Source organism: Ambystoma mexicanum, chromosome 3q, assembly GCF_040938575.1.
Source record: "Ambystoma mexicanum isolate Mex_15411 chromosome 3q, UKY_AmexF1_1, whole genome shotgun sequence".
NCBI lineage: Eukaryota > Metazoa > Chordata > Amphibia > Caudata > Ambystomatidae > Ambystoma > Ambystoma mexicanum.
In genome coordinates this window covers 255878949-255905062 of record NC_090926.1, presented here as the reverse complement: position 1 = coordinate 255905062, position 26114 = coordinate 255878949, and the positions used below count along the sequence as shown (strand labels likewise).

The 26114-nt window shown below is 45.0% G+C and overlaps 1 protein-coding gene across 1 annotated transcript in view; it reads right to left on the bottom strand.

The window, feature by feature from the left end:
• Positions 1–26114, bottom strand: part of GLS2 (glutaminase 2) — a 579026-nt gene that overhangs the window by 331672 nt on the left and 221240 nt on the right. Inside the window, exon 4 of the mRNA XM_069653689.1 lies at positions 15678–15807. Coding sequence (XP_069509790.1) covers positions 15678–15807 — 130 coding nt within the window. The remainder of the gene's footprint in view (positions 1–15677; positions 15808–26114) is intronic.

Genomic DNA, 26114 nt, shown 5'->3' with positions numbered 1-26114 from the left:
TCTCCATTTCTGCCCTAAGTGTCTCAGTTGATGTTTCTATGTCTGCCTTAGTGCCCCCACATTCATCGGCATGGTCCTTGAGGAGCGTGGCCAGTTGCTGCTGTTGCATGATTAACTGGTCGAGGGACTGTTGCCTCTGTTGGGCCATGGCCATTTGCGGTGGTGTCACAGAGTGGCTGTTCGCCTCATGTTGCCCTGCCACAGGGCTTGTGGGGGATGGCCAGTCGTCGTCTTGTGGGTGCCCCTGCGTGGTATCCTCATGGTGTACGGGATGGAACAGACAGGGGAATTGGGACAGGTCATGGATGGATCTGACTTCGACATCCCCGTCTTCTGTGTCGGAGCATGCTGCCATTAATGGGGTGTCACCTATAGTGCTGCTGCCACCAGAGGCAGTGCCTTCTGTGGCATCCATTGGGGGGACCTGTGGTGGTGCTGTTGTGGGCATGCTGGCTGCTGGGGTGCCTGTTGATGTTCCCTCCTCTGTGCTGCCACTTGATTTGTGCTGCTGCCGTGTCTTGATGCGTGCAGCTGAGGTGGAGGGTCTTTGGCCGTTGGTCTTGGCCCTCTCTGCAGGTGTGCTGGTAGGGGTGTCCTGAAGCTCGTCGTTTGGATCGGACCCTGTGGTGGAGTAAAGGAGGGCGAGCGTTATTAATGGGTCTGTGGGAATTGGAATGGCAATGTATCACATGCATTGGGGTGGTACCTGAGGGTGATTTGGGTCGGGGCCTTGGAGGTGCTTTCATTTGTGTGTGGAGTGAGGGTGCAGTTGTTTGGCAGCCTGCAGTTAGGGTGTGCCTGCTGCACGTGTAGTGGGTGTTTTTGGGGTTTTTAATTATTTATGCATTTATTGTGAGTTTTAAAGTGCGCTATCAGGCCAATGTGTGTGGACGTTCTCCTGGCCATGTGTTGCTGTTGCGCTATGTGGACACATGGTTCTTCACATGATTGGACATTGTGGATTTGGCATGGTTTTATTTGGGCCACCTACCGGATTCTCCGGATGTCTGCACTCCTTTCTCCATCCCTCCGACTCCCTCTATGCTCTCCATTCCAATGGTGGAGGCACAGATTTCTTCCCAGGGGGTCAACTTGATGGGTGATTCCGATCCTCCCCCGGTGGCTGTGGCAATGTTGCGGTTGGCAGAAAGTATGCTACGGACGCGTATCCGCAGGTCGTCCCATCGCTTTCTGCATTGCTGTGGGTTGCGGGGTGCGGTCCCCACCGCACTTACCCGCTGTGCCACCAGGGCCCATATGGCCTTCTTGTTCGCAAGTGCCGTCCTGGTCATTTGCGTGGAGAAGACGGCGGCGGCATTCTCCTGGAGGGTCTCTGTAAGCACGGTGAGTTCCTCATGGGAGAAGTGGACCTGCCGCTTGCGGTCGCACGCTTTCTTCGCTACTTTTCCCATTTTTCTTGGTTTCACTAGGGTGGATGGCGGGTTGGGATGTGTCTCAGGGTAGTGTTTTTAGTGGTTGTGTGGATTTTGTGGTTTTATAGGTGTACGGCGTGTTGTTTCCCGTTCCGGGCCCATGTTTTTACTTCCGTTTCCGTATATTTACGGTCACCGTACTTTCCGGTTGGCGCTCACTGCGGTGTCCGCTAAGATGGGTGGCGGTATTGCACCTAGGGCGCCGTACGGCGGCGGTGTGGGCCGTTTTGGGGTCATTTCCGCCATCGCGGACTTTGCACTTCCGCCATGCCGTGGTGCTCGTGCCCGATGGGTCGGAATGGGCCGCACTTTGCTCCATCGTGCAATGGCGGAAACGCTATTTACGCTGTGGCGGTCCGGTCAGTCACTTTCCGCCAGGGTCGTAATGAGGGCCTAGATCACTAGGCTGCCACACAGATCAAATTGCTGATTACATGCTTGAGTCACAAGTTGCCATGCTTGCAATCCTGGAAACCTGGCTACAGGAATCAGCAACCCATGCAGCACTTGCTGCCACTTCATATGACTATAACATTATACGTATAGACCGTAGTGTATCCAGGGTTGGGGGAGTCACATTAATCTACAAAGACCGCCTAAATATTCACAATGCCACCAAATCAGATCTTGACCACTGAATCTATGATGGTCAAACTAATTATTAGTGCCACATCCGCCGTACGTATACTAGAACTGTACAGGCCACCCAATAAAACAACAGATTTTGAGGAACAATTACTGGCTATCCTGGGTGCCCCACTGAAATCCTACTCTCATGCTCTTGTGGTAGGGGATTTCAATCTCTGGGCAGACAACTCGTTGGACCTAGATGCTGTATCTCTGCTAGACTTGCTTGATGCATCCGGCTTCTTGCAAAATGTTAAACATCCCACACACAGTGGAGGTTACATCCTAGACTGGGTGCTCAGAAACTCCAGGAAAGTAAGCTCTGAAGCCTTCTCTGCTGTGGCGATCCCACAACTGGCCAGCATACCCAATGACATGATCCTGGAAAACCTTACTAAACAATTTAGAACAATCACTAATAGTGTTTTTGATGCTATGGCGCCCCTACACCCTAGCAAGCAAAAAATACTTAGATAATTTCTCTTAGGAAGGACAAACACACAGCCGAACGGAGCTGGAGAAAGAACTCCTGTACTCCCACACTCACAGCATACAAAACATCAGTTAAAAAATATAAAAACGCTATTCTTACAGCCAAGCAAACAAACTTCAATGACCGAATTACCACAGCCAAATCTAGTTCAAGTGAGCTTTTATCCATCCTGCACAAACTAGGAGGAAAATGGTGAATGATAGATGATGTCAGAACATTCAAAATGAATTCTCTGGAAAGGTGGTTTGCCATCAAAATGCTATTGCCAAATGTCTCTCATGTCTAGGGGAGCAAATGGCTGGACCCCAATCACTGACTGACACAGAAAAATCATCTGTGTCTGTGACACCTTTCTTCTTCAGGGAACTATCTGTCATGCCTGCTGGACATATCTCTGGACCGGGAACAACCTCTCCATATAAAATGAGTTACGCACATAGAACCGCTAGACCATTCTATTCGAAATGGAGGTTGTTCGATGCGTTGCCCGAAAAACGACGTCTGCATTTTTCACGTCGTTAAATTCACGTGACTTAGTTCCGTCATGTGTATCACGGCAGTACGTACTTAAGCAGCGTGGAAACGTCGATCGCTGCTTCTGATTAATTCATTTTTGGCGTTTTGTAGCTGAACTCCGGTCCTGCGTCCTCGCATTCCCTTCAGCAACTTCTTTGGCCTTTTGGAGCGTGTTTTCCTCCACACGCTAATTCCTGGAGCCTTGTATCCTGTTCGCGTGTCAAATCTCCATGCGAACGCTGTCTTCAAGCGCGGCTGTCCTGAGCTGCGTGTATCCTGTTTGCGTGCCAAATCTGCACACGGACGCTGTCTGCAAGCGCGGCTGTCCTGAGCTGCGCGTATCTTGTTCGTGTGCCAAATCTCCACGCAGACACTGTCTCCAAGCACGGCTGTCCTGGGCTGCGTGTATCCTGTTCGCGTGCCAAATCTCCACGCGGACGCTGTCTGCAAGCGCGGCTGTCCTGAGCTGCGTGAATCCTGTTCGCGTGCCAAATCTCCACGCGGACGCTGTCTCCAAGCGCGGCTGTCCTGGGCTGCGTGTATCCTGTTTGCGTGCCAAATCTTCACGCGGACGTTGTCTTCAAGCGCGGCTGTCCTGGGCTGCGTGTATCCTGTTCGCATGCCAAATCTCCACACGCGGACGCTGTTTTCAAGCGCGGCTGTCCTGGGCTGCGTGCATCTTGTTTGCGTGCTAAATCTCCACACGGAAATGCTGTCTCCAAGCGCAGCTGTCCTGGCTGCGTGTACGCTGTTGCGTGAAATCCTGCACGTGGTTTTCTGAACTACTTTGAACCTTTGGTACCTGTGACAGTTAACAGGTGAACTTCTAATTTTTGTTCTTCATGGGAAAGGAAGTATTTCATGAACTATTGGAAGGTGATTGTGCACAGTACTTTGGACGCTATCCTGTGGTGCACCAACCCGGTATCTAGCGTGAGCCTCATGCCGTACGGGATAAGTCTCCATTACTAATCTTCCCCACCTTTGTCGTTGGTTTAACTCCTGGTTTTCTTCAAGAGACTTTCGTTGAATACTTCAGTTTTTTGCCATAAGGTCAGTGTTTTGAATTAATACTAATACTGTGCTATCATAGTGATTTGAGTTTGGGACAGTTTCTTATGATACTTTATCTATCCTAGGCGTACTTCCAATACAATACCCACGCCCTTTCCAGTGATCCATCTCTCTGCCTGTTTCATCAGTCAGAGAGTTGTATCATTTGGAAGGTCTAATTTGACCTACCTACAATCAAGTCGTGTGAAAAAGGATCCGGAAGAGCCCTACCAATTGTATCCTTTTTTGGTTACCGTATCCTTTCAATTGATATATTGGTGATTTATGACACTATCAGAGTTGGATGTTCAGAACATTGTACAAGCACTAAAACCAGTTTCCTGCAAAGGTGACATCTTTCTTGCATCAATGTTCAGAAACTGTCTCCTCCCACTACTCCCGTGGGTAACACAAATAATATATGTCCCTCTCTGAAGCCCAGGTTTCCACATGCTTGCTGGAAGCCTGGATTTCTCCTTTTTTAGAAAAGGATAACTTGGATCCAACTGTAGCCTCCACTTTTCGGCCCATAACCAATGTTCCATTCTTGCTGAAAATCCTTGACAAAATTGCCTATCTTCAGTATTGTGAATATGCTGAGCTACACAAACTACTGTGTCCTGGACAGTCAGGACGTCACTCCAAACATGGGATGGAAACAGCTCTGCAGGATCTAAAATCAAATATTGTAAAAACTGTTGTCAAAGGTCAAACTTTATTACTCCTCTTGCTCGACCTGTCAGCCGCATTTGACCTGGTGGATCATGAGATGCTGGCAGACCTACTGCTCACAATAGGGAATTGCTCTGACATTGATGCTAAATGGTTCAAATCCTTTTTCAGACCAAGACAAGCAAGAGTAACAAAAAATGACTATCAATCTGCCCCTATACTCCTGACCGGCGGAGTGCCAGAGGGGTCATGTGTCTCGCCCCTGCTCTTCAATGTCTACATCAGGTCCCTAGGTGACCTACTGGACAGTCTGGGTCTGCAGTTCACCAACTATGCGGATGACACACAGATTCTTATTGATCTCTCAGGGCCTCCTCCACAGATGTGGGAAGAGTCAACCAAATCTTCTCAGCAATTCAGTCATGGGTGGCGTGAAACTTGTTAGCCCTCAATAACAAGAAGACTGAGCTGCTGATTATTGGAACTGGTACAAGGTTAAAATAAATGGACCCACAATACAGTCAATTTCAAATCCCAGGTAATATCATTCCAGTAGCCCAGCACATCAAAATGCTAGGAGTCTACCTAGACTCACAACTAACATCTATTAAACAGGTAGCTCATCTAAAAACATCAAGTTCATACATGAACAAATTATTGTGGCAGATAAGACCATACCTGTTGGAACAGAACAGGGCAGTGGTGGCATCTGCCACTGTTGATGCTAAGCTCAACTACTGCAACAGTCTGATGGTTGGCACCTCACAGGCTAACATAAAGAAACTGCAAACCGTGCAGAATGGAGCGATGTGTCGTATGTGGGCTCAGGAAATGAGAACATGTGCCGGAGGCATGCAGTATCTGCACTGGCTCCTGGTGGAGCAAAGAATATAGCATAAGGAAAACTCCCTTGTGCACAAATGCCTGTCTGGTAATGCCCCTGTGTATCTGTGTTCATGCTTCAAAAAAGCTCCCTGAAGACAAGCCTTATGATCTAAAAAAAAGGAATCCTGGCATTCTCTCATTTAAAAAAAAAACAACCTCGGAGGTACCTGTTTTGATGAATGGGCTCCCGTCATATGGAACGTGCTGCCTCAAATGTTGAGGGCAATACCGGCCCTATCCCAATTCAAAAAGAGTCTAAAGACCTTTCTCTTTGATAAAGGTAAAGCCTAAAGATTACTCAGTTTGACAGACTCTACTCCTGATTGTTTGCATGTTGTCTCTGTCTTGTCAGCACTCTGAAGCCTCCGGGTGAGTGGCGATATACAAAAAATATATAGATAGCTAGAAAGGACCTTTCCCTTACACCCCTGCCAGTTGTTGTCCTTCATGTTTCAGTCCTAGGCCTGATCCTCGTCACCCTCTTGACCTCCTCACTGGGAACCCTCATCTTTTCCCTTGGCTTCCAATATCACCTAATTGTATGTATCACAAAGTGTCTCGCCCCTATCCGTCACTGGATGGCTCCATGCTGCCTGATGCCGAAATCATCCAAAACAGAAGTTGCTCAATGCCTCTAATGCTATCCCCACTCTCCTAGCTCTCAGCTCTTATCTCCAGATTGCCTTACTCCCTCTTTTAAGGTTTGCAACTTTGAGGTCCTCTTTGAAAGAAGCCACCTTAGACTTTAACACATCACCATGGCAACTGTGACCACAACCAGGTACAGCCTCCTCAGCATAAGGACAATTCACCTTCACCCCACCTTGCACGATGCTAAAACGTTCATGCCAACAATTGTCCTCAGTAAGCTGAAATACTGTTTCATCCTACAACTCAGCCTTTCCCTCTATTCCTTCTGTCTCCTCAACAAGCTCCTCAACTTCACTGCATGTATTGTCTACAACCTGCCAAGATCCTCCCCTACCTCTTCAGATCGTAACCAAGCGGGCAGGCTTTAGACACACAACCAGTTTCTTTTTAGATTCCTGCTCCTCATCTACAAATCTATTTATGTCCCACCCCCACTACATAGCACTCTCGCCTCAACCTCTATATTCCCCAGCCTCCCCAGCACTGCTTCCTTATTCCACTGCTTCTTGCTACTCGCCCCCTTCACTGGCATGCCCCCCCACGCACCATCAATGCCAGCCCATCACTTATACTGGTAAAATGCAAGTTATGATTATTTGAATGACATCAGTCTTAGGTTCGTTTGGACTGGGTGTTTATGGGAGCATTAGTAAGACCCTCCTCCTATTAGACAGTTCAGAATTTGTATTTTGTTTATTTGTATAGAACGCCGGGCCCACAGGCATCTAGGCGCATATCTTAGCTTAGAAGTATTCACACCATTGGCTGCCCTATCCTATTCAAAATGTTGACTTTAATGTGCCTACTGTGGCATTAGCCTGCATTTTCTGTATGTTCTCCATTTAAAACATTACCCTAATTTACTTTGAGCTGGCTCGCATACCAGCAACCCGAGATCCCACAGTAATTCTTGCCCTTGATCCATTTTTGAAAATCCACTTATTATAAACACATTTTAATACCATTAAGCAGGGCCAGCAAGTCCACCTCCCATAGAGCGAGACACTGCCTTGCTATCTTATCTTGATTTAATACTGACTACTCTCCAACAGGTTGACACTGACTTCAAATACATATGGGAATACCCTGGTGGATCCTATATGATCTCCATGAGACACCCCCTTCTGGTCAGCTCTATGATCAGCTGCGCGGGGCCGGAAGCAGCAGCACACATTCCGGACCACTTCATTGAGTACAACCCTTATATAGACTTAAGCCAACAAAGACACCCAAGCTTGTTTCTTTTAAGCTTCCGCTCCTCCAAAGCATCCTCCATTTTGTCTAAGCTGAAGAGCACTGATTACAGCTTGCCAGCCATTCACTCCCTCCATTGGCCTAAAATAGTCAACAGAATCAAATACGTTTCTTTGTTTTGGTCACAGTGGCTTTTACTAAACAAGACCATCTTTCATATGTGACCAGGTCTCATTTTAATGTATTTATTTCATATAATGTGCACCTCGCCAAATGGCCTGAGTGCGCACATATCGCGCCTCATCATATCTTCCTAGCTGAACTCTGAAATGATCTCCCAACCACCTCCTGTTGGTTCAGAACTCTGCTTAGTTCAGAGTTCGCAGCCATGCACTTGCCTATCCCACAGCTTGCCGTGGAACTCCTTACCTGACGAAATAGAACTTGACCATTTCCGATTCTGGAAAGTAATGAAAATATGGCTTGAAGACCAGTTATATCATCATCTAAATACTGGATTTAGGCTTTAACCTCTCTGGTGAAGATTATCTATTTATTTAGTTTGCAGAGCATGCCACTAGTGGCCTTGTTGAGTTCACCAAGCCACTGAGGATAGCATAACCCGCTTACCTTGCCAGAAAGAGTCGGAATGCCCAGGCTTGGATCTGGCGGCAGAAGAAAGAACTAAACGGACTCTTTTGCTAGCCAACATTTTGGGGGTGAGGGAGACCAAAATGCCGAAGAAAACTCAAAGACCTTTTGGATCTCGTTACAGGTATGGCAGTGCAGTAAAAACGTGGCAGTAACTGATTCACTGTCATTGCTTACCACACCCCCATATCACAACCACTGAGGTAGATTGGAGGAAAAACAGGCGGCATTTGGCTGGAGGTTTTACCTCCAGAGAAAGTGAGGATTTACCGCTAGCGGGGTAAATGCTACACCCCCCAGTGGAGTCCTGTGGGAATCCGGAATGGGCTATAAGGATTTGACTCCTTCCGGCAGGGGGCGTGGCTAACTGCCATGTAGAGCGGACGTGTCTCCTGTGTGCTCCGCGCCAATGTGCCATCATAAGCTGTTTTTCATGTATTTCTGCTAACTTCTAAAAGCTGCAACTTGCACCATTCATCGCCGGATCTCATCAGCAGTCGTTTGATCCGTCTTTCAGATGGTTGGAGACAACCAACGTCGACATACGTCGAGTGAGAAGTGCCAGAGCCGAGAACTAAAATGGTGGCTCCCGCGTCCTGAGTTATCGAGGGACCGGAGCGCGCCTGCACCGCAGAGGACGTCGTCCATCGGGGTCTGCCGGGGAGCCGCAACAACCAGCCAGCCTGCACTGGGGTCGGGAGAGAGAGCAACCGTGCTCGTAGACAAAGCGAGCCGCCCCTTGAGCCTCCATCCAGCGGCGTCCTGCCCGTGACCGCGGAGCCCTGACAAGACCTGCGGCTGGCCGGAGCCGCGAAGGCGAGCAGGGCGGGGGGTAACCAGTGATAGAGGACCTGCGACCGCATATTGTTGAGGCCTCTGGTCCCCCCCCGCCAACGCGTATCTGCGCCTGCGAGTGTCACCGAAGCTGACCCCACCACCTTGCGCCCTTCAGCCGACACCGAGGGTGACCCAGGCCCGACGCACTGTACATCCACAAGAACTGGTGAACCCACGGGCGGCCATAGCTTACCCTCCTCCCACAGGGACTTCTGCCACAGGACGGGGTGCGGGCACTGCGGAAGCCTGCCTCCTCGGATGTACAGAGCCCCACCTTGGCGCCCAGATATCGCCGCCTCTTCCCCCCCGCGCCTTCACTTTGGCCCCGGGCCCTGCAGCAACAGTGCGGAGCACCCCTCCGTGCCTCTGACTAGCGGCCTACCACCTGCGCCCCCGGCGCCCTCGGCGCGAGTGGACTGTGTGCTCACAAGATGGCTGGTAAAAACGGCAGGCCCAAGCAACGACAGACCACTATGGACACATACGCAGCCAGTGAATCTCCAAACGAATTGTGTGCCCACAAATCTTCAACCGGACCATACGGCACCGACGATACCCGAACCCAGCAACACCCAGCTCCTCAAAGCCATCAGACTTCTCCAAACGAGCACAAAATTGATGCCGTTGCCATTGACCTGGGCCTTCTGCGCCAAGATGTCCGCTCTTTGGCCGGCAGGACTGAGACGCTCGAAACACAGGTCAAAGAAAATACCGAATCCAAAACGCACCTCCTCCGAGACGTAGATTAGCTCCAACAAAGAGTCAAGAACTTGGAAGACAGGGCAGAGGAAGCGGAGGGGAGAGCCTGTCGCAACAATATTCGTCTCCTTGGGCTACCTGAGGGTATCGAGGGCTCCGACCCCACTAACTATATTGAGAACCTCCTGCTGTAGGAGGTGGGAGCTGGCAAACACTCCCAAGGTTTCTGCATTGAAAGGGCCCACAGATCCCTTGCTAAAAAACCTCGGCCGGGCGCTCCACCCAGGCCGGTGATAGCAAAAGTCCTTAAATACAGAGACCGAGAGGTAATCCTAGCCTTTTCCCAAGCAGGTGGCCAAATCAAACGAGACACCGCCACAATTGCAATCTACCCTGACTACACCTTCCAGGTTCAAATGAACAGAGCCCAGTTTATACACACAAAGGCCAGACTGAAGGCAGCTGGGTTGTGTTACATGCTCCTGTACCCTTCAAGACTTAAAGTGCTACACATCAACAGGGCACACCTATTCGACACTCCGACACAGGCCAGAGACTGGATGGACGGGCAGCAAATACCTGATATCGAGGAAAGAAAGCGGAAACCTAGATAACGTTTCTCCCGTCATTTCGATGGGAATCATGCAGCCTTCACCCACCGCCGGCAGGTGAACTGAGCCCCTACACAGCTGATTGGATCCTGATATGGAGACACTGGAGTCAAGGTCCACTCCACCCCCTGGAAATTTCTTTCCTTTTTGGGTGTACATACCCACCCGTAGGGCACCTGGTGACCTATGCACGGTCCTACGGAGCGGAAACTGGATTGTCATAACGAGGGTAACCTCGCTGGGCTAGTTCTATGTTCAGGTTGTTTACAGTTAAAGGGGGAGGGTGGGAAATGGGGAGTTACTACTACAGTTGGGAACTACAAACGGGAATTACCAAGACCACAGAAGCACTCGTCATGCATTTCTGCATTAATAAGACTCAGAGTCCTGCTGGCCCCGCACGTCCGACTATGCAACACCTATGGCTGACACAGTAAAGATCGTTACGTGGAACGTTAGAGGCCTGAACAGCTTCGTCAAACAACGACGCGTCCAATCCTACTTGAAGAGATGCAAGGTCGGAATCACCATGCTCCAAGAGACTGTCCTATCTGCCAAAAAGCTAGACGCCCTGGCCAAAACTTGGCGCGGCACCCTAGTGGGTTCCACATACTCCTCCTATGCCAGAGGGGTCCTGATCTGGATTGTCCCTACGGTCCCCTTCAGGCTTACCAGCACTAAATCAGACAACGAGGGGAGAATGGTTGTGGTTTGTGGTTCTATTGAAGGCAAAGAGCTATGCCTAGTCGGCATTTACGCACCCAACCACGACGCAACTACATTCTTCCACTCCCTCTATACACGGCTCACCCCATATATGGACAGAATTATGATATGGGGGGCGATCATAATTGCACCCTTGACCCTTTGCTGGACAGATCCGACGACAAACACGACCGCCCCTCTCCTCCGGCCAAAATACTTTCCAAACTAGTCCACCAGTTGCAACTCAGTGATATTTGGAGGGACCAGCACCTGGGGCAACGCGAGTACTCCTTCTACTCCCCCCACATGCCGTGCATACCGGGTTAGATTATACTTTCTCAGCCAGACACAGCAGTCTGTGTTTGTTGATGCGCACTATTTGCCGAGGGTGCTGTCCGATCATTCTCCCCTGCTGGTCACCTGGGAGGTGTTCCTGCCTAGACCCCCCATACCCACGTGGAGATTGAGAGCCGAAGCTCTACTTGATACAGCATTCAGAGAGCACATTAGAGACGAGACCGAAGAATATTGGGAGAACAACCTACATAGTGTTAAATACATAAGCACCGCCTGGGAGGCATATAAGGTGGTCATGCGGGGTGAGATGATCGCAGCAGTTGGGGGTGCCCAGAGATCCATCACAACCCTGTTGGAACAAGCCGAGGGAGACCTGGGCGCCCTCGAGGGCAGGGCTGACTCATCTCCCGATCATTTACTTAAAATTTCTGAATTCAGACAAACCTGCCTGAAGCACTGGGAAGCCCTAGGTAAACTAAGCTACGCCAAACACACGGAGAGAGTCCATGCCCTGGGGGACAAGCCCGGAAAACTCTTAGCTTGGCTCTACAAAAGGGAAACCCCCAGGCCGCCCATATGCCACATACTCGCACCGGACGGCACTACCGTGCATACCCAACAGGAAATTAACTCGGTTTTCTCTAGCTACTACCATAATTTGTACTCTGAGACCCCCCCCCCCTCTGACACGGGGATCGAGGACACCCTTGACATCATCAATTTGCCAAAACTAGACTCGCATATGGCCGAGACCCTCGACGAGCCCATCACTCCCGACGAGGTCAAGGTGGTAATCAGAACGCTACCAGCTGGGAAGACCCCGGGCTCGGATGGCCTCCCAGGTGAGTGCTATAAAACCTACGAGGAAACCCTCACCCCTATATTGGCCCAGGTCTATAATGAGGCCTTCGAGCGTGGCACCCTCCCGGATTCCCTGAGCAAGGCCGTGATAATACCCCTACTCAAACCTGGGAAGGACGGGGCAGATTGTGCTTCATACAGGCCCCTCTCCATGCTAAATGTAGACTGCAAGATCCTCACCGCATTGCTCGCCAACAGACTACGCAAAGTGATCCCACTGTTGATCCACCAAGACCAAACTGGATACGTCCCTGGACTATCCATTACTGAGAACCTGCGTAGGCTACATCACTATGGCAAAGATGGGAATAGGTCCTATATTTCTGAAATGGACCCAGTTGGTTTACGCCAAACCCACGGCAAGGGTACGAACCAATAGAACCTTTTCCGCGAAATGGTCCCTACACAGAGGCACCCGTCAGGGCTGCCCCCTATCCCCCATGCTGTACATCATCGCCGCCGAGCCTGTAGCAGCCTACCTGAGACAGGAATATGGAGATGGGGGCATCACTATAGATGGGACAACTCATCTCGTCTCTATGTACGCGGACGACACCCTCTTATATTTGCAGGACCCTGAACACCTCCTACCCTACATTCTCGAAACCCTGGACAGCTTTCATAAGCACACCGGGATCCAGATTAACAAAAATAAATCTTGCCTCTACCCCCTAGCCGCACTACACAGTGATTATTATGGGTCCCTCCCTCCCCTAGATCTCGAATGGCAGGCGACATCATTTAAATATTTGGGGATAACCATACATCGAAACCCCGGCACGGAACATATACTTAACTCTGTAAAGGCCAAAGACTCTCTCTTGAAGTCCATGAAATTTTGGGGGCGGCTCCCGCTCTCGGTGGCCGGGAGGGCGGGCCTCCTTAAAATGGTCGCCCTGCCCCACCTATTGCATAACTTCACTAACATTCCCTTCTATATCTCCCCCCCGTTCTTTAAAGACCTCAACAAGCTCTGTAGGGGCTTCCTCTGGCAGGGAGGCAGGCATAGGGTGGCATTGGAGACCCTCCAGAGACCACACGAGAGGGGTGGTCTGAAGATCCCCAATTTTGAACTCTATTTCCTAGCCAGCCAGCTGAGACACATTGTGCGGTGGATGGCCGACGAAAGCACAACTGACACCCTCCTCCTCCAGCCGGCCCTCCCCCAGCTATTACTTAGGCATCTGCTGTGGACCAAGAAGAGTGCCCTCGAACACTGCCCTTACCTCGTTAAGCTGGGACTCCGACTCTGGAAAAGGGTCTGCAAACTGGTCGGGTCTGAGGACCCGTACTCCCCACAGATGCCCATTGCAGCACTCATGTCCAACCATTCCTGGGGGAAACTTGAGACCCGTACACAATGGGAGCCCTTCGGGGTGGCCACACTTGGGGACCTAATCCAGGAGCAGACGGTTTTGGCCTTCCCGGACCTTTGCGACGCCACTGGCCTCCCGGCCGGGCAATTACTACTGCACAGAGTGGTCATACAGGCCCTGACTAGCAGGTGGCCTGTCGCTATCGACCTGAATGATGAAAACAAATGTATCGAAACGATACTTAATGCCGCCGAGGGGGGTCACGAAACCTCACGTATTTATGAGGCCCTACTATGGGGCTCCACCAAAGACGACCTCAAATGCCGGGACAAATGGGAAACCGAACTGAACTTGGTTTTTGAAGACAAAGCCTGGGGTGATATAACCCACTACCACAAAAAAAGTCTCCCGAAACGCCCACTTACAGCTCATCCAACTGTATGTCACGAACAGAGCGTACCTCACCCCGGAATCCATATCCAGATTTACCGGTGCGACCACCCAATCATGCACCAAATGCAGCAAGGTTGGCATGACCCATATGTTCTGGGGATGCCCAGTGATCAGAGAATTCTGGACTCAAGTGAGGGATAGAGTGGCTGGTGCAGACATTGACATTGAAGTAGACGAACCCTCGGCATGCATCCTGGGCAAGTATGGGCGCAGCAGGGAGAACAAACCCCTCAACAGGCTCAGAGACCTTATTTACATAACTGCCAAGAGGCGTATAGCCATGGGGTGGAAGAGCACCAGAGGCTCGCCTATGCCCCTATGGTGGGGGGACCTTACAAAGTGGATCGCAGCAGAAACTGCGGCATGGGAGACTGCGATCCAAGTGCAGAGACTTGACTCTGGCGAAGAGCTACACCGTTGGGTGGCCTTAACAGTACCCTATACCCAGAATCACAGGAGAGTGAGATAAACGGGGAAGGTGACCCAGGCCCGAGCATGGACTCATGACAAACATAGAATTTACCGTGGTCTTGGAGGGGGAAGGGGGGGAAGGGAGGGAGGGGTGGGGGGGGAGTTGGGGACTTACCTTCTGATATGCTCAACCATTACCATTGATGCCTGTTTTCTCCTTGTTATCGTTTGTTATGAAACTAATAAAATATATTTTAAAAAAATAAAAAAAAGGATTTGACTCCTTCCCAAGGCAGTAATGCCCTTCTGGGAGTGACGGCATTTGACTTTGGCGGATAAGCTCCTGTTAAATCCACCAAACACATAATGAGGCCCTTTGTCTAAAGTCGGCTTTCTTGCTTTTGTAGTTGTTATTTTTATGAATTAGAAAAATGTTTACAAATATTTATAAATTTAAAAAGAAGGAGAGGCCCAAGGTCTGATCTGTGTCAGCGTATTATGGTAGGTCAAACCTTTGAAAAATGTTAAGGCACCACCCGTTATTCAAATGGTTCACGAAGTAAAGTAGACACCATAGAAAGGCAGTAGACTTTGAAAATAACATTAGAACATTTGAAAAGAAACTTGCTTCGAGGTGAAAAGATTTTGAAAAAAACAGGCGCTAGCATTCCAAGGTCCTCACAGAGCAGATAAAACAACCAAAAAAAAGGAACTGAAGTCCGACCTTCCTCTCAAGAGCGAGAAAAGACCTGCACAGAATGTATAGACATTTCCTAGGGATGTTTGACTAAAGTCTTCTTTTTTAAATTATATTAATAACATTTCTATATTTATCATTATAAGATCTAATTATATCACATTTTATACAAAAATACAAAAAAATCTGAAACATGTATTAAAATGTTTCAAATAGTTTCACAGAGACATTTTCTAGAGAACTATACAGGAGCTCATGAATATCGGGGTAAACCTTTTTTGGAGAACTGTGTGTAACCAGCATGAAACTGGTGCAATCCCTGCAATCATCTTCCTGTCTTCTTGTGATGCTAAAACCATCGCTATTGAATTGGGGCAATTAAAAAGCTCCTATTGAAGCACCCAGAGACAATTCCGTTTGTGGTGTGCGCTATGCGTCTTTTGGAACCCCATTACAGGGGTGCTTCATTGTTTCCCCAGTGAGTTCCTAGCCCTTACCCTACTCGGAATGGCCTTTCTCCAGTATGCACATACGCCGCCATTGCCAAACCTCCAGCAGGTCTTCGGTCCCACCCCATTCACCCACCTCATTTGCCGCTGCTTGCGTGTCGCTTACCGTTCCCTCGCTGAGCTTCCTGCAACGGTCGTGCAGCCGGTCCACGTGGGAGGTGAACTCCTCAAAGTCAGGAATGACAAACTTTCTGCGGAAAGCCTGGGTCAACAGCACAATGTTGCCATTAACACACCTGAAGAAAGAGAAAAAGGTATAGGCTGCTTTAAGAATAGGACACCTCCCCAACACCTAGGCCCACACACCGTGCACCCCCCAGTCTACCCGAGACTCAGTGACCAGCTCCCCGCTGTGTCATTGCCTGTTTGCTTGAAGAGCCCTTGCTGTCAATTGCCCATCCTCGCCCTCCCTTGTTAGCTCACTGTGTCCTTCCCCCTATGATTGTTACGCGCTGTGTTGCTTCCCGAAGCTAGGTCCTTGCGCAATAAATACCCTAATAATAATAAAAACATTATAATTATAAAATGACATGACCATAGAGCGTTTTTGTGTGGGGAGCAGAAAGTTGGCATGGTGAGATATGCATTATTACAAACAAAACATAAAGAGACAAGAACACATACAAATATGGGTATATACAGGGAAAGTGAAGTAAGCAAAAAAGCAGAAGTAGTAGCAGAAACAATTCATAACCTAACTGATTATCTTTATGCAAATAAATGATTGCTCTGTTTGAAAATGCTATTTACCCTAGGTATATGTATCACATGATGCGAATGGACCCTAAGGAAAGTAGTGTGAGTACAATGTATACAAATATGAGCATATACAGGGAAAGTACAGTAATAAAAATACAACAGAACTATCAGACAGTGCTGATAATTCTACTGATTATCTTCATGCACAGAAAGGATTGCTTTCTTTCAAGTGTGTGTCTTCCCCTATGTATATGTTTCATATGATATGACTGGACTCTAAGAGAATTACTGTAAGAACATACTTGAAGGATAAGTCTACAACTATAGTACTTTTACAATTTTTAGTTCCTGACTGTTACTGAAGAAAACCATGTGGCCTAGATGTGTCAGTAAAGAAAAAAAGAGGGAGACAGACATGTGATGTCATCAGTGATGTCATCAATGACATTTGTGATGTCATCTTTGATATCGTGGGTGTTAGTCTTAGCAGTGCACGGTGGTGGCGCGAGTTATGGTTGCTTAGCTTACCATAACTGGCGAATTTCAGGGGTTTTTCGGTTTTACTTGGAACCATAACGTCCCTTTAACAAAGTTTTTTCACTGAATTTCATAGGTTTTAGTAGCAGAACTTAACCATAACGTCCCTTTAACAAAGTTTTTTCACTGAATTTCATAGGTTTTGAGTAGCGCAACTTAACCATAATGTCCCTTTAACAAAGTCTTTTCACTGAACTTCATAGGTTCTTAGTAGCACAACTTAACAATAATAACTCTGACTTTATGCACATGTAATATGGAACATACTGAACCCCCTCTACTGAATTTGATGTCCGCGAACGCTTTTAATGTCCGCGGACATGTTCGGACAACAGCACCACTACCCAAAAACTCTGGGGGTGTATGTTTAATTGTTATTTCATAACATATGAACATTTTACAAATTCACAAACCAGCACACATACACATTATATGTAGTAATACATAAGAAGTGTAACCCATATATGTAACACACTAACCATTCATTTAAATACAATATTTTCTAAAATGCAATATACCAAAAGAAGAAAGATAAGCTTCCAACATGATTACCTCACAGAAACTCCACAACCAAGAACAACAGCAGATCTACAGACCACTCAGAACACACCTTACCTGAAATAGTAAGTTTACTACATTTTACTCATATTTTTGGAAACTTTCTGTATTAGATACAAAAAACATTGATATTATGTTTTTTTTTTCTCACAGAAATGTCTAGTACTTTGGAGTGGCTAGAGGAGCATTTCCCACATGAGGAAATGTCAGAAGATAGTGAATCTAATGGTAGACACTTTACAATATAAACCAATTAATTAATATTATTTTATATACATTTAACATATATATATTTTTTGTACAGAGCATACCAAAATTGAAAGTACTACAGAAAAAGCTGTAGTGGATAAGAATCTTCTCAACATAGAAGAAAAAATGGACCTACTGTTGGCACATTTTAATAATTTAAAAATCTTTGTAGAGGATCATTTCAAACAAAAAACTACGTACCATTGTCCCACATGTACCTGTCCCCCCTCACCATATCCCAGTCAATTATCCCCAAACCCTCTCCATGAACCAAAACGTTTTTATGAGACTTCCATCCCTTCTTCACCTCATATAAATCCTGTTGAAACCCCTAATTCTCCTGTTTTTGTTTCAGTGTCTGCCTCACCTTCTCTGCCATAAATTTAACATACATGTAAAATAAAGTAAAATATTTATATTGTGTTCTAATTCATTTCTTTATTTTTTTTTTAAACCAATCGAGGTGTCCTCAGACAGCACAGGTGTCCGGAATGTCTGTGAAGAAATGAAAATGGAGGTGTCCGAAGAACACTATACCTGTCCGTACTGTTCACTAGCAAGTTGAAACTGTTCTAAGAACACACGCGGTGTCCTAAAATGTTCGTCAATGGACGAAATTGGGGTGTCCTGACGACACTGTCCGTATTGTTCGCTGGTAAGATGAAAGTGTTCTTAGAACATATTATGTTCGTAAATAAACAAAATGGGAGTGTCCTTAGGACACTATACCTGTCCGTATTGTTCGCTAGCAATTTGAAACTGTTCTAAGAACACACGCGGTGTCCTGAAATGTTTGTAAATAAACAAAATGGGGGTGTCCTGAGGACGCTATGCCTGTCCGTATTTCAAAGAAGGTAGCAGGCGCTCTTCTCCAGAAAGAACATGGCATGATAACCTGTTCTGAGATGAGAGTTTGCAGCACACGCTTTTTGCTCACTGTACCTTTCACAGATGGGAAATATCCATTTGCATATCAGTCTTTGTCCCACCCACATGGGCAGTCCAGCACCGAAATGCTATGGCAATTCCGTATTGTTCACAGGCAAGTTGAAACTGTTCTAAGAACACAAGCTGTCTCCTGAAATGTTTGTCAATGGACGAAATGTGGGTGTCCTGACGACGCTGTCCGTATTGTTCGCTGGCAAGATGAAAGTGTTCTTAGAATATATTATGTGTCCTGGGATGTTCGTAAATAAACAAAATGGGAGTGTCCTGAGGACACTATACTTGTCCGTATTGTTCGCTAGTAAGTTGAAACTGTTCTAAGAACACACGCGGTGTCCTGTAATGTTCATAAATAAACAAAATGGGGGTGTCCTGAGGACGCTATGCCTGTTCGTATTGTTCACAAGCAAGTTGAAACTGTTCTAAGAACACAAGCTGTCTCCTGAAATGTTCGTCAATGGACGAAATTGGGGTGTCCTGAGGACGCTGTCCGTATTGTTCGTAAGCAAGTTGAAATTGTTCTAAGAACACAAACTGTGTCCTAAAATGTTCGTAAAGCAACAAAATGGAAGTGTCCTGAGGACGCTAAGCCTGTTCGTAATGTTCGCAGGCAAGTTGAAACTGTTCTAAGAACATATTATGTGTCCTGGAATGTTCGTAAATAAACAGAATGGGGGTGTCCTGAGGACACTATGCCTGTCCTTACTGTTCGTAGGCAAGTTGAAACTGTTCTCAGAACACATCAAGTGACCCGGAATGTTTGTAAATAAACAAAATGGGGGTGTCCTGAGAACGCTATGCCTGTCCGTATTGTTCACAGACAAGTTGAAACTGTTCTAAGAACAAACGCCTGTCCGTAACGGTTTGTTTCACTTGTGACGCACTTTTAATCACTCCAGGACCCGAACAGTGTCCGTAGAACACCATGCATGCGCAAAATAGTTTCAGTGCATTTGGTGTCCTGAGGACAACAGCTCCCTTCGCGGACGTGTTCGCAAAGCCATCATGTGACCGCACCCACGCTGAGCGTGTGTTCTGATTGTGGACACTTTTCGTGTCTGTGAACAATTTTAAACTACCTTTTCAGGCAATCCACAGGCAATCCACAGTATTTTTCAATAATGCATCACCATACCACAAGTCCCAGACAGTAATCCAGACTTTCTACATTCTTATTGGGACTTTTTGAACATTTTTTTGGTGTTCGATCTGTCCGTGGACAGCGCGGCTGTCCACGGACCACGCACAAGCACCCCTATAAAAGACCACACCCTAGAGCTCATTCTCATTGTGTTTCTGGCTATCCTACAGAGCAGAGTGAATTTTCGTGCAAATTTGCAGATTTCCATCACAATCTTGATGGCATCCTTGGCTCCACTACTGCCACCTGGTGCTGCATCTGCCTCAGCACCACCCCCAACCCCTCCACCACCACCACCTCCCCAAGGGACTGAAGAGGGGAACAGGAGTGAGGATGCAAGGAGGAAGAAGAGGATGATGAGAATGAGGTAGTGGAAGTCCCTTCTACCAGCACTCGACGTGAGTCTTGGGTGTGGCGGTTATTTACCATTTGTGGTAATGGTCCTAAGGCGTGTGCCAACCAAGTCACTTGCAATGAGTGCAAAATGGTACTCAGTCGCGGGAGGGTTGGTTCTTATAGCTTTGGGACAACTACCATGAAGCGACACCTAAGGTCATTCCACTCGGGGGCCATTCGCAAGGTTGTACCTTTGCGAGGAGCGTAGCAGGTTGATTTCCTCTACTTCATCCTCTGTTTCTGATCCTGTCACCACAAGGAACACTCCTGTGGGACAGCGTATTCCTCAAGCTGCCTCACAGGCCATAAGCAATGCTGATGACCCTTACCTTTCGAGGGTCACAGTTGTGTGTATGTACTGCGACGCAGTGCTGTGCAGGGGGGAGAGACTTCGTAATGCTTTTGAGGCTATCGTTTCAGAGCACGAAAATGTCTGCTCACTACCCAAGTGAAACCACTTCCTCTCTCAGCTCGCCCTTTCTTATCCCCGTGGTTGGTGTCCCCCCTTACCCTTCTTTCCCCTCCTCTCCTAGTGTGTCTTGTATAAAAAAAAACTAAAAAAAATTCAAACAACAAAAATACAAAAAAAAAGGCTCTTTTCAGAGCCGCCTTTTATAGTTAAAAAATAGAAGTGAAAATAAATGAAGCAGGACTCTGTGTATTTTTTAGAAGTCCGCGGACAGTCCGCGGACATCTAAAAGTTTGGGGTGCTACCCTATCATAACCATTGCAGTTTTATCTGGGATGAAGTGGTGGCTCTGAAAAGAGCCTTTTGGTGGTTTTTATTTGTGTTTGAAACATTTGAAATTCTCAACACCTACTATAAAATGGATGCTGTAATTCCAAAAAAGTTCGCAATGTATTTTGTACATTTCTCAAAAAAATCTGATTGCCAGCATAAGTAAGATGGACTCCATCTCTGCGAAATATGTATGTACTACGAAACATAATATTTTCATTGTGAAAAGAGGACATGCCAAAATCTTTTAGAAAGGCACAAACAGCCTTATTGACATTGCGCCTTGCTTTCTCCATTTGTGGACCAAATGAAGAAGAACGAAGCCACATTTGTCTCTGTGCAATACGTGAAAAAATTATTTGAGAATTTGGAAACATGCCATGACCTTCCCAAGTCCTTCTTTCATTGCAAATTGAAAAGAATTTCCAGACACATGTCCTAAACTGTTCCCTCCACAATGAATTACAATTATGTCTGGATGTTGCTCTGTTTCCAAAGTAGCACAGTGAGGTAGCAAGTCCAACCACTTCATTCCACGTACTCCATGCCAGTGCACTTCCACATTTGGGAATCCAAGATCTACAGCTACTCCACAGCTTTCTGCATGCACCTTCAACCAATGAATCCACGAGTCACCCAAAATCCAAACAATCGGTTTTTTTAAACGCACAGCCATAGCTATCTGTTCTTCTCTCAGTAAAAAGAGTATCTGAAAAACTCTCTCCTGGCACAACACACTCACTAAACTTTCTTGACCAATCCTTTCTCTACTCATTCTCATTTGCATGGCTCCCAAACCCAAAAATCCCCGCATGTAACACCCGATGTCCGCGGACTACCGCCATATCCGCGGACATAGCGTAACATGAACAGTCCTTCTACCATTTCCTTTTCACTTTCTGTGCCATTCCCTCATTGGATATAGCTAAGAAGTCACATGAACATCCACCAATCACATCCAAGACCTCTACATCTAACTGCATCATCATAGATCAGCACTTTCAATGTACTGTTGATCTCTCTGAGTACAAGTGTCATATCATTGGAAAGCCCCTTCTACCAGAAATACTGTACAAGACTCCAAGATTTCTACTTACAACGGCTTGCATATCCATATGCATGAACACAAACTACAGGTATGCATATTTTCTATATAGTACATGTGCAATTTTTATAGATTCATAAACAAATGAACTGACTTTTACCTTGTATAATCTATAAAAAGAATTTACTGTCATTTTTTCCATCTCCTAAAATCAATTGTCACTTCCAAACCTATCTGCTATTTAATTTCTTTTTACACTCACATTTTCATAGCACGTTGAACTAACATAGTTAAAGTACAAAATGAAATGTTAACATACCCAGACAAAATTGCATAGACACAGTATGTTCAAAAATCCAAAAACAATACTACTACAAAAATGTAAACATTTATTTACTTATATTTATATACTGCGCAAGCAGCCAATGGCATTGAGGCACTGTTACTTACAAGAGCTTAGTTACAGAAATAGTGGTATTAAGTGGTACATTATGAAGTCCACAAGGCATACACATGATATTTTGGTTGGTACAGTTAGTCATTACAATACATTTTATGCATTAAGAACATATGATATATATTCAACTGGTGCAACACATCTTATGTGAATAAGATAGTTTTCATGATTTTGAGGAAGGCACTAAGGGTCAATGTCAATTAAAAAAATCAATGTCTAAATTAAAAACAATGCTATATACAAACAAAATTCCTTAATTATTTCCTTTACAATTGCAGTGAAGACCATTCTCCTGAAAAGAAGCAGCCAAATTTGAAGTACAAAGAACAACTAAGAAGACACCTGCTCATTTCAGAAAAAAAGTAAGTTGAATACCACCATATTATTTGTAATATTATTCAAGCACACTGTAAGGTTAATTCATACTATTTCTGTGTCTAAAAATAGAGATTGGCACCATTTCTTAAACAGAGATTTGCAGGCAAAATGAAGCACAATTTCTTAGTTTTCGACACACAAATAACCCAACTGAACCCCTAGAATTTCGATATTATAGAACAAACAACTGTTTTAATTGTACACTATTAGATTTACTATTTCTACTTCTCGCCACCACCAGCTTACTTTCGACTATCATCTGAACCCCAGTTTAGTAGCACATAAATTCAAGAATAGCCATCACAACTAGTTGTAGTTGCACAATCACATACCATTACATACATCTTTGTTATCTTACTCATGCAAACAACACACATACATTTAGAACACCCCAACCCATACATTCTTTATTTTTTTCAACAGACCCTAAAGAATGCCTACCAAAAATCAAGTCCATAGAAAGCAACGCAGAAACAGAGCAAATGAAAATAGAAGTGTCCAAAACAAGCATCCATCTCTAGCAGAATTTGTAAAAAAAAGTTAAAACAAAACAGCTAATACAGTCATTTAGTGAAACAAAACAAACTTCAAGTACAGAAACTTTGCCTCCTCTATCAAAATGTAAAAAAAAACACAAATCAATTAACAAAAAATCAGCTACCACTACAGATAAAACTGCTCCTATAAATCTTGATATAGTCCAAACTAAGCATACTAAAAAAAGTATATTATCAAAAATGTTCGGTCACAGAGTCCTGCAAAATCTTCTAAAAACAGGAGAGAAATCAAACTCAACCCTTAAAACCTATCGTAGGAAATTAATTTTAGAAGCGTTGATAGACAGTGCAATCCTTCTCAAAAGAAAGTTATTTATTTTAGTGTTAAACAAAATGAAACCACAAACAAAACTAATGAGTAAATTACAAAAAAGACTTCTCAATAAACAAAATGTCAACAGAAATTTCTTCTTAAGTATCTGTGGAGGTGAATGGAGTCACACTGCAAGCACAGAACCACACTTTAATGAAGAAGCATCAAACAAAAGCAAACAAACACAATTGCCATCCATAGCAGTGGACGAGGTTATGAAAAAGTTAATAATACCATAATGGAACAAGAAATACCACTTACAAAAATATCCCCAGAAAACTTAGAATTACCTCTCCATTCAACTCAATCAGAACGTCTAGTATACAAATGGCCATGCACGTCAATGTGTAACATTCCCAAAGAATCTTTCAAATCTTTACGCCAATTCCTCAATCAATATGTGAAAGGCAAAGACAAAATGAAAATTAAACTAATGCAAAATATGGATACCTGCCCAGTGCGCAAGTACACAGGACTACAAGGACATTCATAGGCCTGCATTTCAGGACCTATTTGTAAAACCACCTTCCATTATATCAAAATGATATCAACACATCATTCAATTATAAGAAATCTAGTCTATAAACTGTACTATGCTAAAAGTCCTGCTTTAGCACTAGCCAATTTAAATAACATTCTTCTACATGGTACAGCAAAAGACCTACTTGAAGAAATCGACTATACCCAGAAAAAATATTTTGAAAGTGAAAGCCACTTACAGAATGAAATAGCTTTAAAGTAAATTAGCAACAATTCTATGCATAGCAACCTTCTTCTACACACATACAAAAAAGAAATACTGAAATTTAAAAGTACATCTGCTGAAATACCAAATCATATGTGTGTATGTTGCCGTAGAACATTTTATAAAAGTAACACAAAAACTGTAGACCTAACATACAAAATAGAAGACAATGAAGATTCTAAATGGTTTGAATTAGCTCTCTGCCTTGTAGCAGAAAACAAATACAAAATAACTGACCCCTTAATACTTTGCAATTACTGCACAACAAAACTTGACAACAACCAAACTCCTTCACAGGCTATCACAAATAATTTGGAATTATTTCCACTACCAAAACCCCTACAACAACTCAATTTATATGAGAGCATCATAATTCAAACAGTACACCCCTTTCAAGCAATAATACGCCTTCAACCAAAAACAGCAAAATTACAAGGTATTTGTGGAAAAGTAGTGTATTTACCATTATATCTAAAAGAAAATGTACACACTCTAGGAGTGCAACGTCAAATGGAACAATCTTTAATTATTTTAGTAAATGATGTACCTACAAAAGACAAAAAAATTTGGCAACAACTGGTAGATTTACATAAAGTTAGACAAGCTTTGCAATATCTAAAAGACAATAATGAATACTACAAAGAAATTAATATTGAATAAAACTTGAAGGATACCACTGAAATAATTCAAGAGACACAAGAAGCTGGTCAATGTGAGCTCCTAGATCCTGCTACAATATCCAATACTTTAGACCATTATACAATTCACCCATTGCATACTAATGACACAGTAGAAGATGCACTAGAAACGTACCAAATGTGTCAAACAAAAGGATCACCAATCAGCATATGGGAAAAAAGTATAGAAGCACATGCTTTTCCTCTACTTTTTCCTAATGGCAAAGGAGGAAGGTACGATGATAGACCTATTCAAATAACATCATCAGAATATCGCTCATTACGGATGTATTCTGAAGATCCCAGATTTAGACAAAATGTGGAATACATATTCCACCTACTCTTTGAAAGTGAACTAGCAACTTTATGTTACGGAGTTGCACACACATTAAAATCAGGATCCCACTTTCAAAATATGTCAGCTACACAATTATTACAAAAAGTGCAACAAAAAGATGAGGTTTTACAATCAAATATTACAAATCTATTAGCAAATATGCGTGGTACTAAAGAATACTGGTTTCGACGTCACGGAGATGTACGTTGTATGATAAGAAACCTTGGCCCACCCACTTGGTTTGTTACATTAAGTTGTGCAGAATATCCATGGGAAGATTTACATGATTTCCTACGCATATCAAACAAAAACAAAACAAACATAGATATACTAACACCTGGAGAACTTTGTTCTCTAGATCCTGTTAATGTTTCAAGATATTTTCACCATCGCTTCATTGCTATGCTACACTTTATTTGTAATAAAACTGCTCCTCTCCTTGGCGAAGTGCAACACTTCTTTTGGAGAAAAGAATACCAAGCCAGAGGAGCACCACATATCCACATGCTTTTATGGATTAAAGCTGCTCCTAAATTTGGTCAAGACAATGACGCCACTGTTTTACATTTTATTGAAAAATATGTCACTTGTCAAATTCCTTCAGAAGCAACAAATAGTGATCTTCAAGCACAAATTTTACAATTTCAAAGACACAAATGTGGCAAATATTGTCGTCGCAAATACAAAAACAAAGGGAAATACTACACCAAATGCTGCTTTGGTTTCCCTAGACCGGTTACAAAAACAGGTCAAGTGAACAACTTCATGTC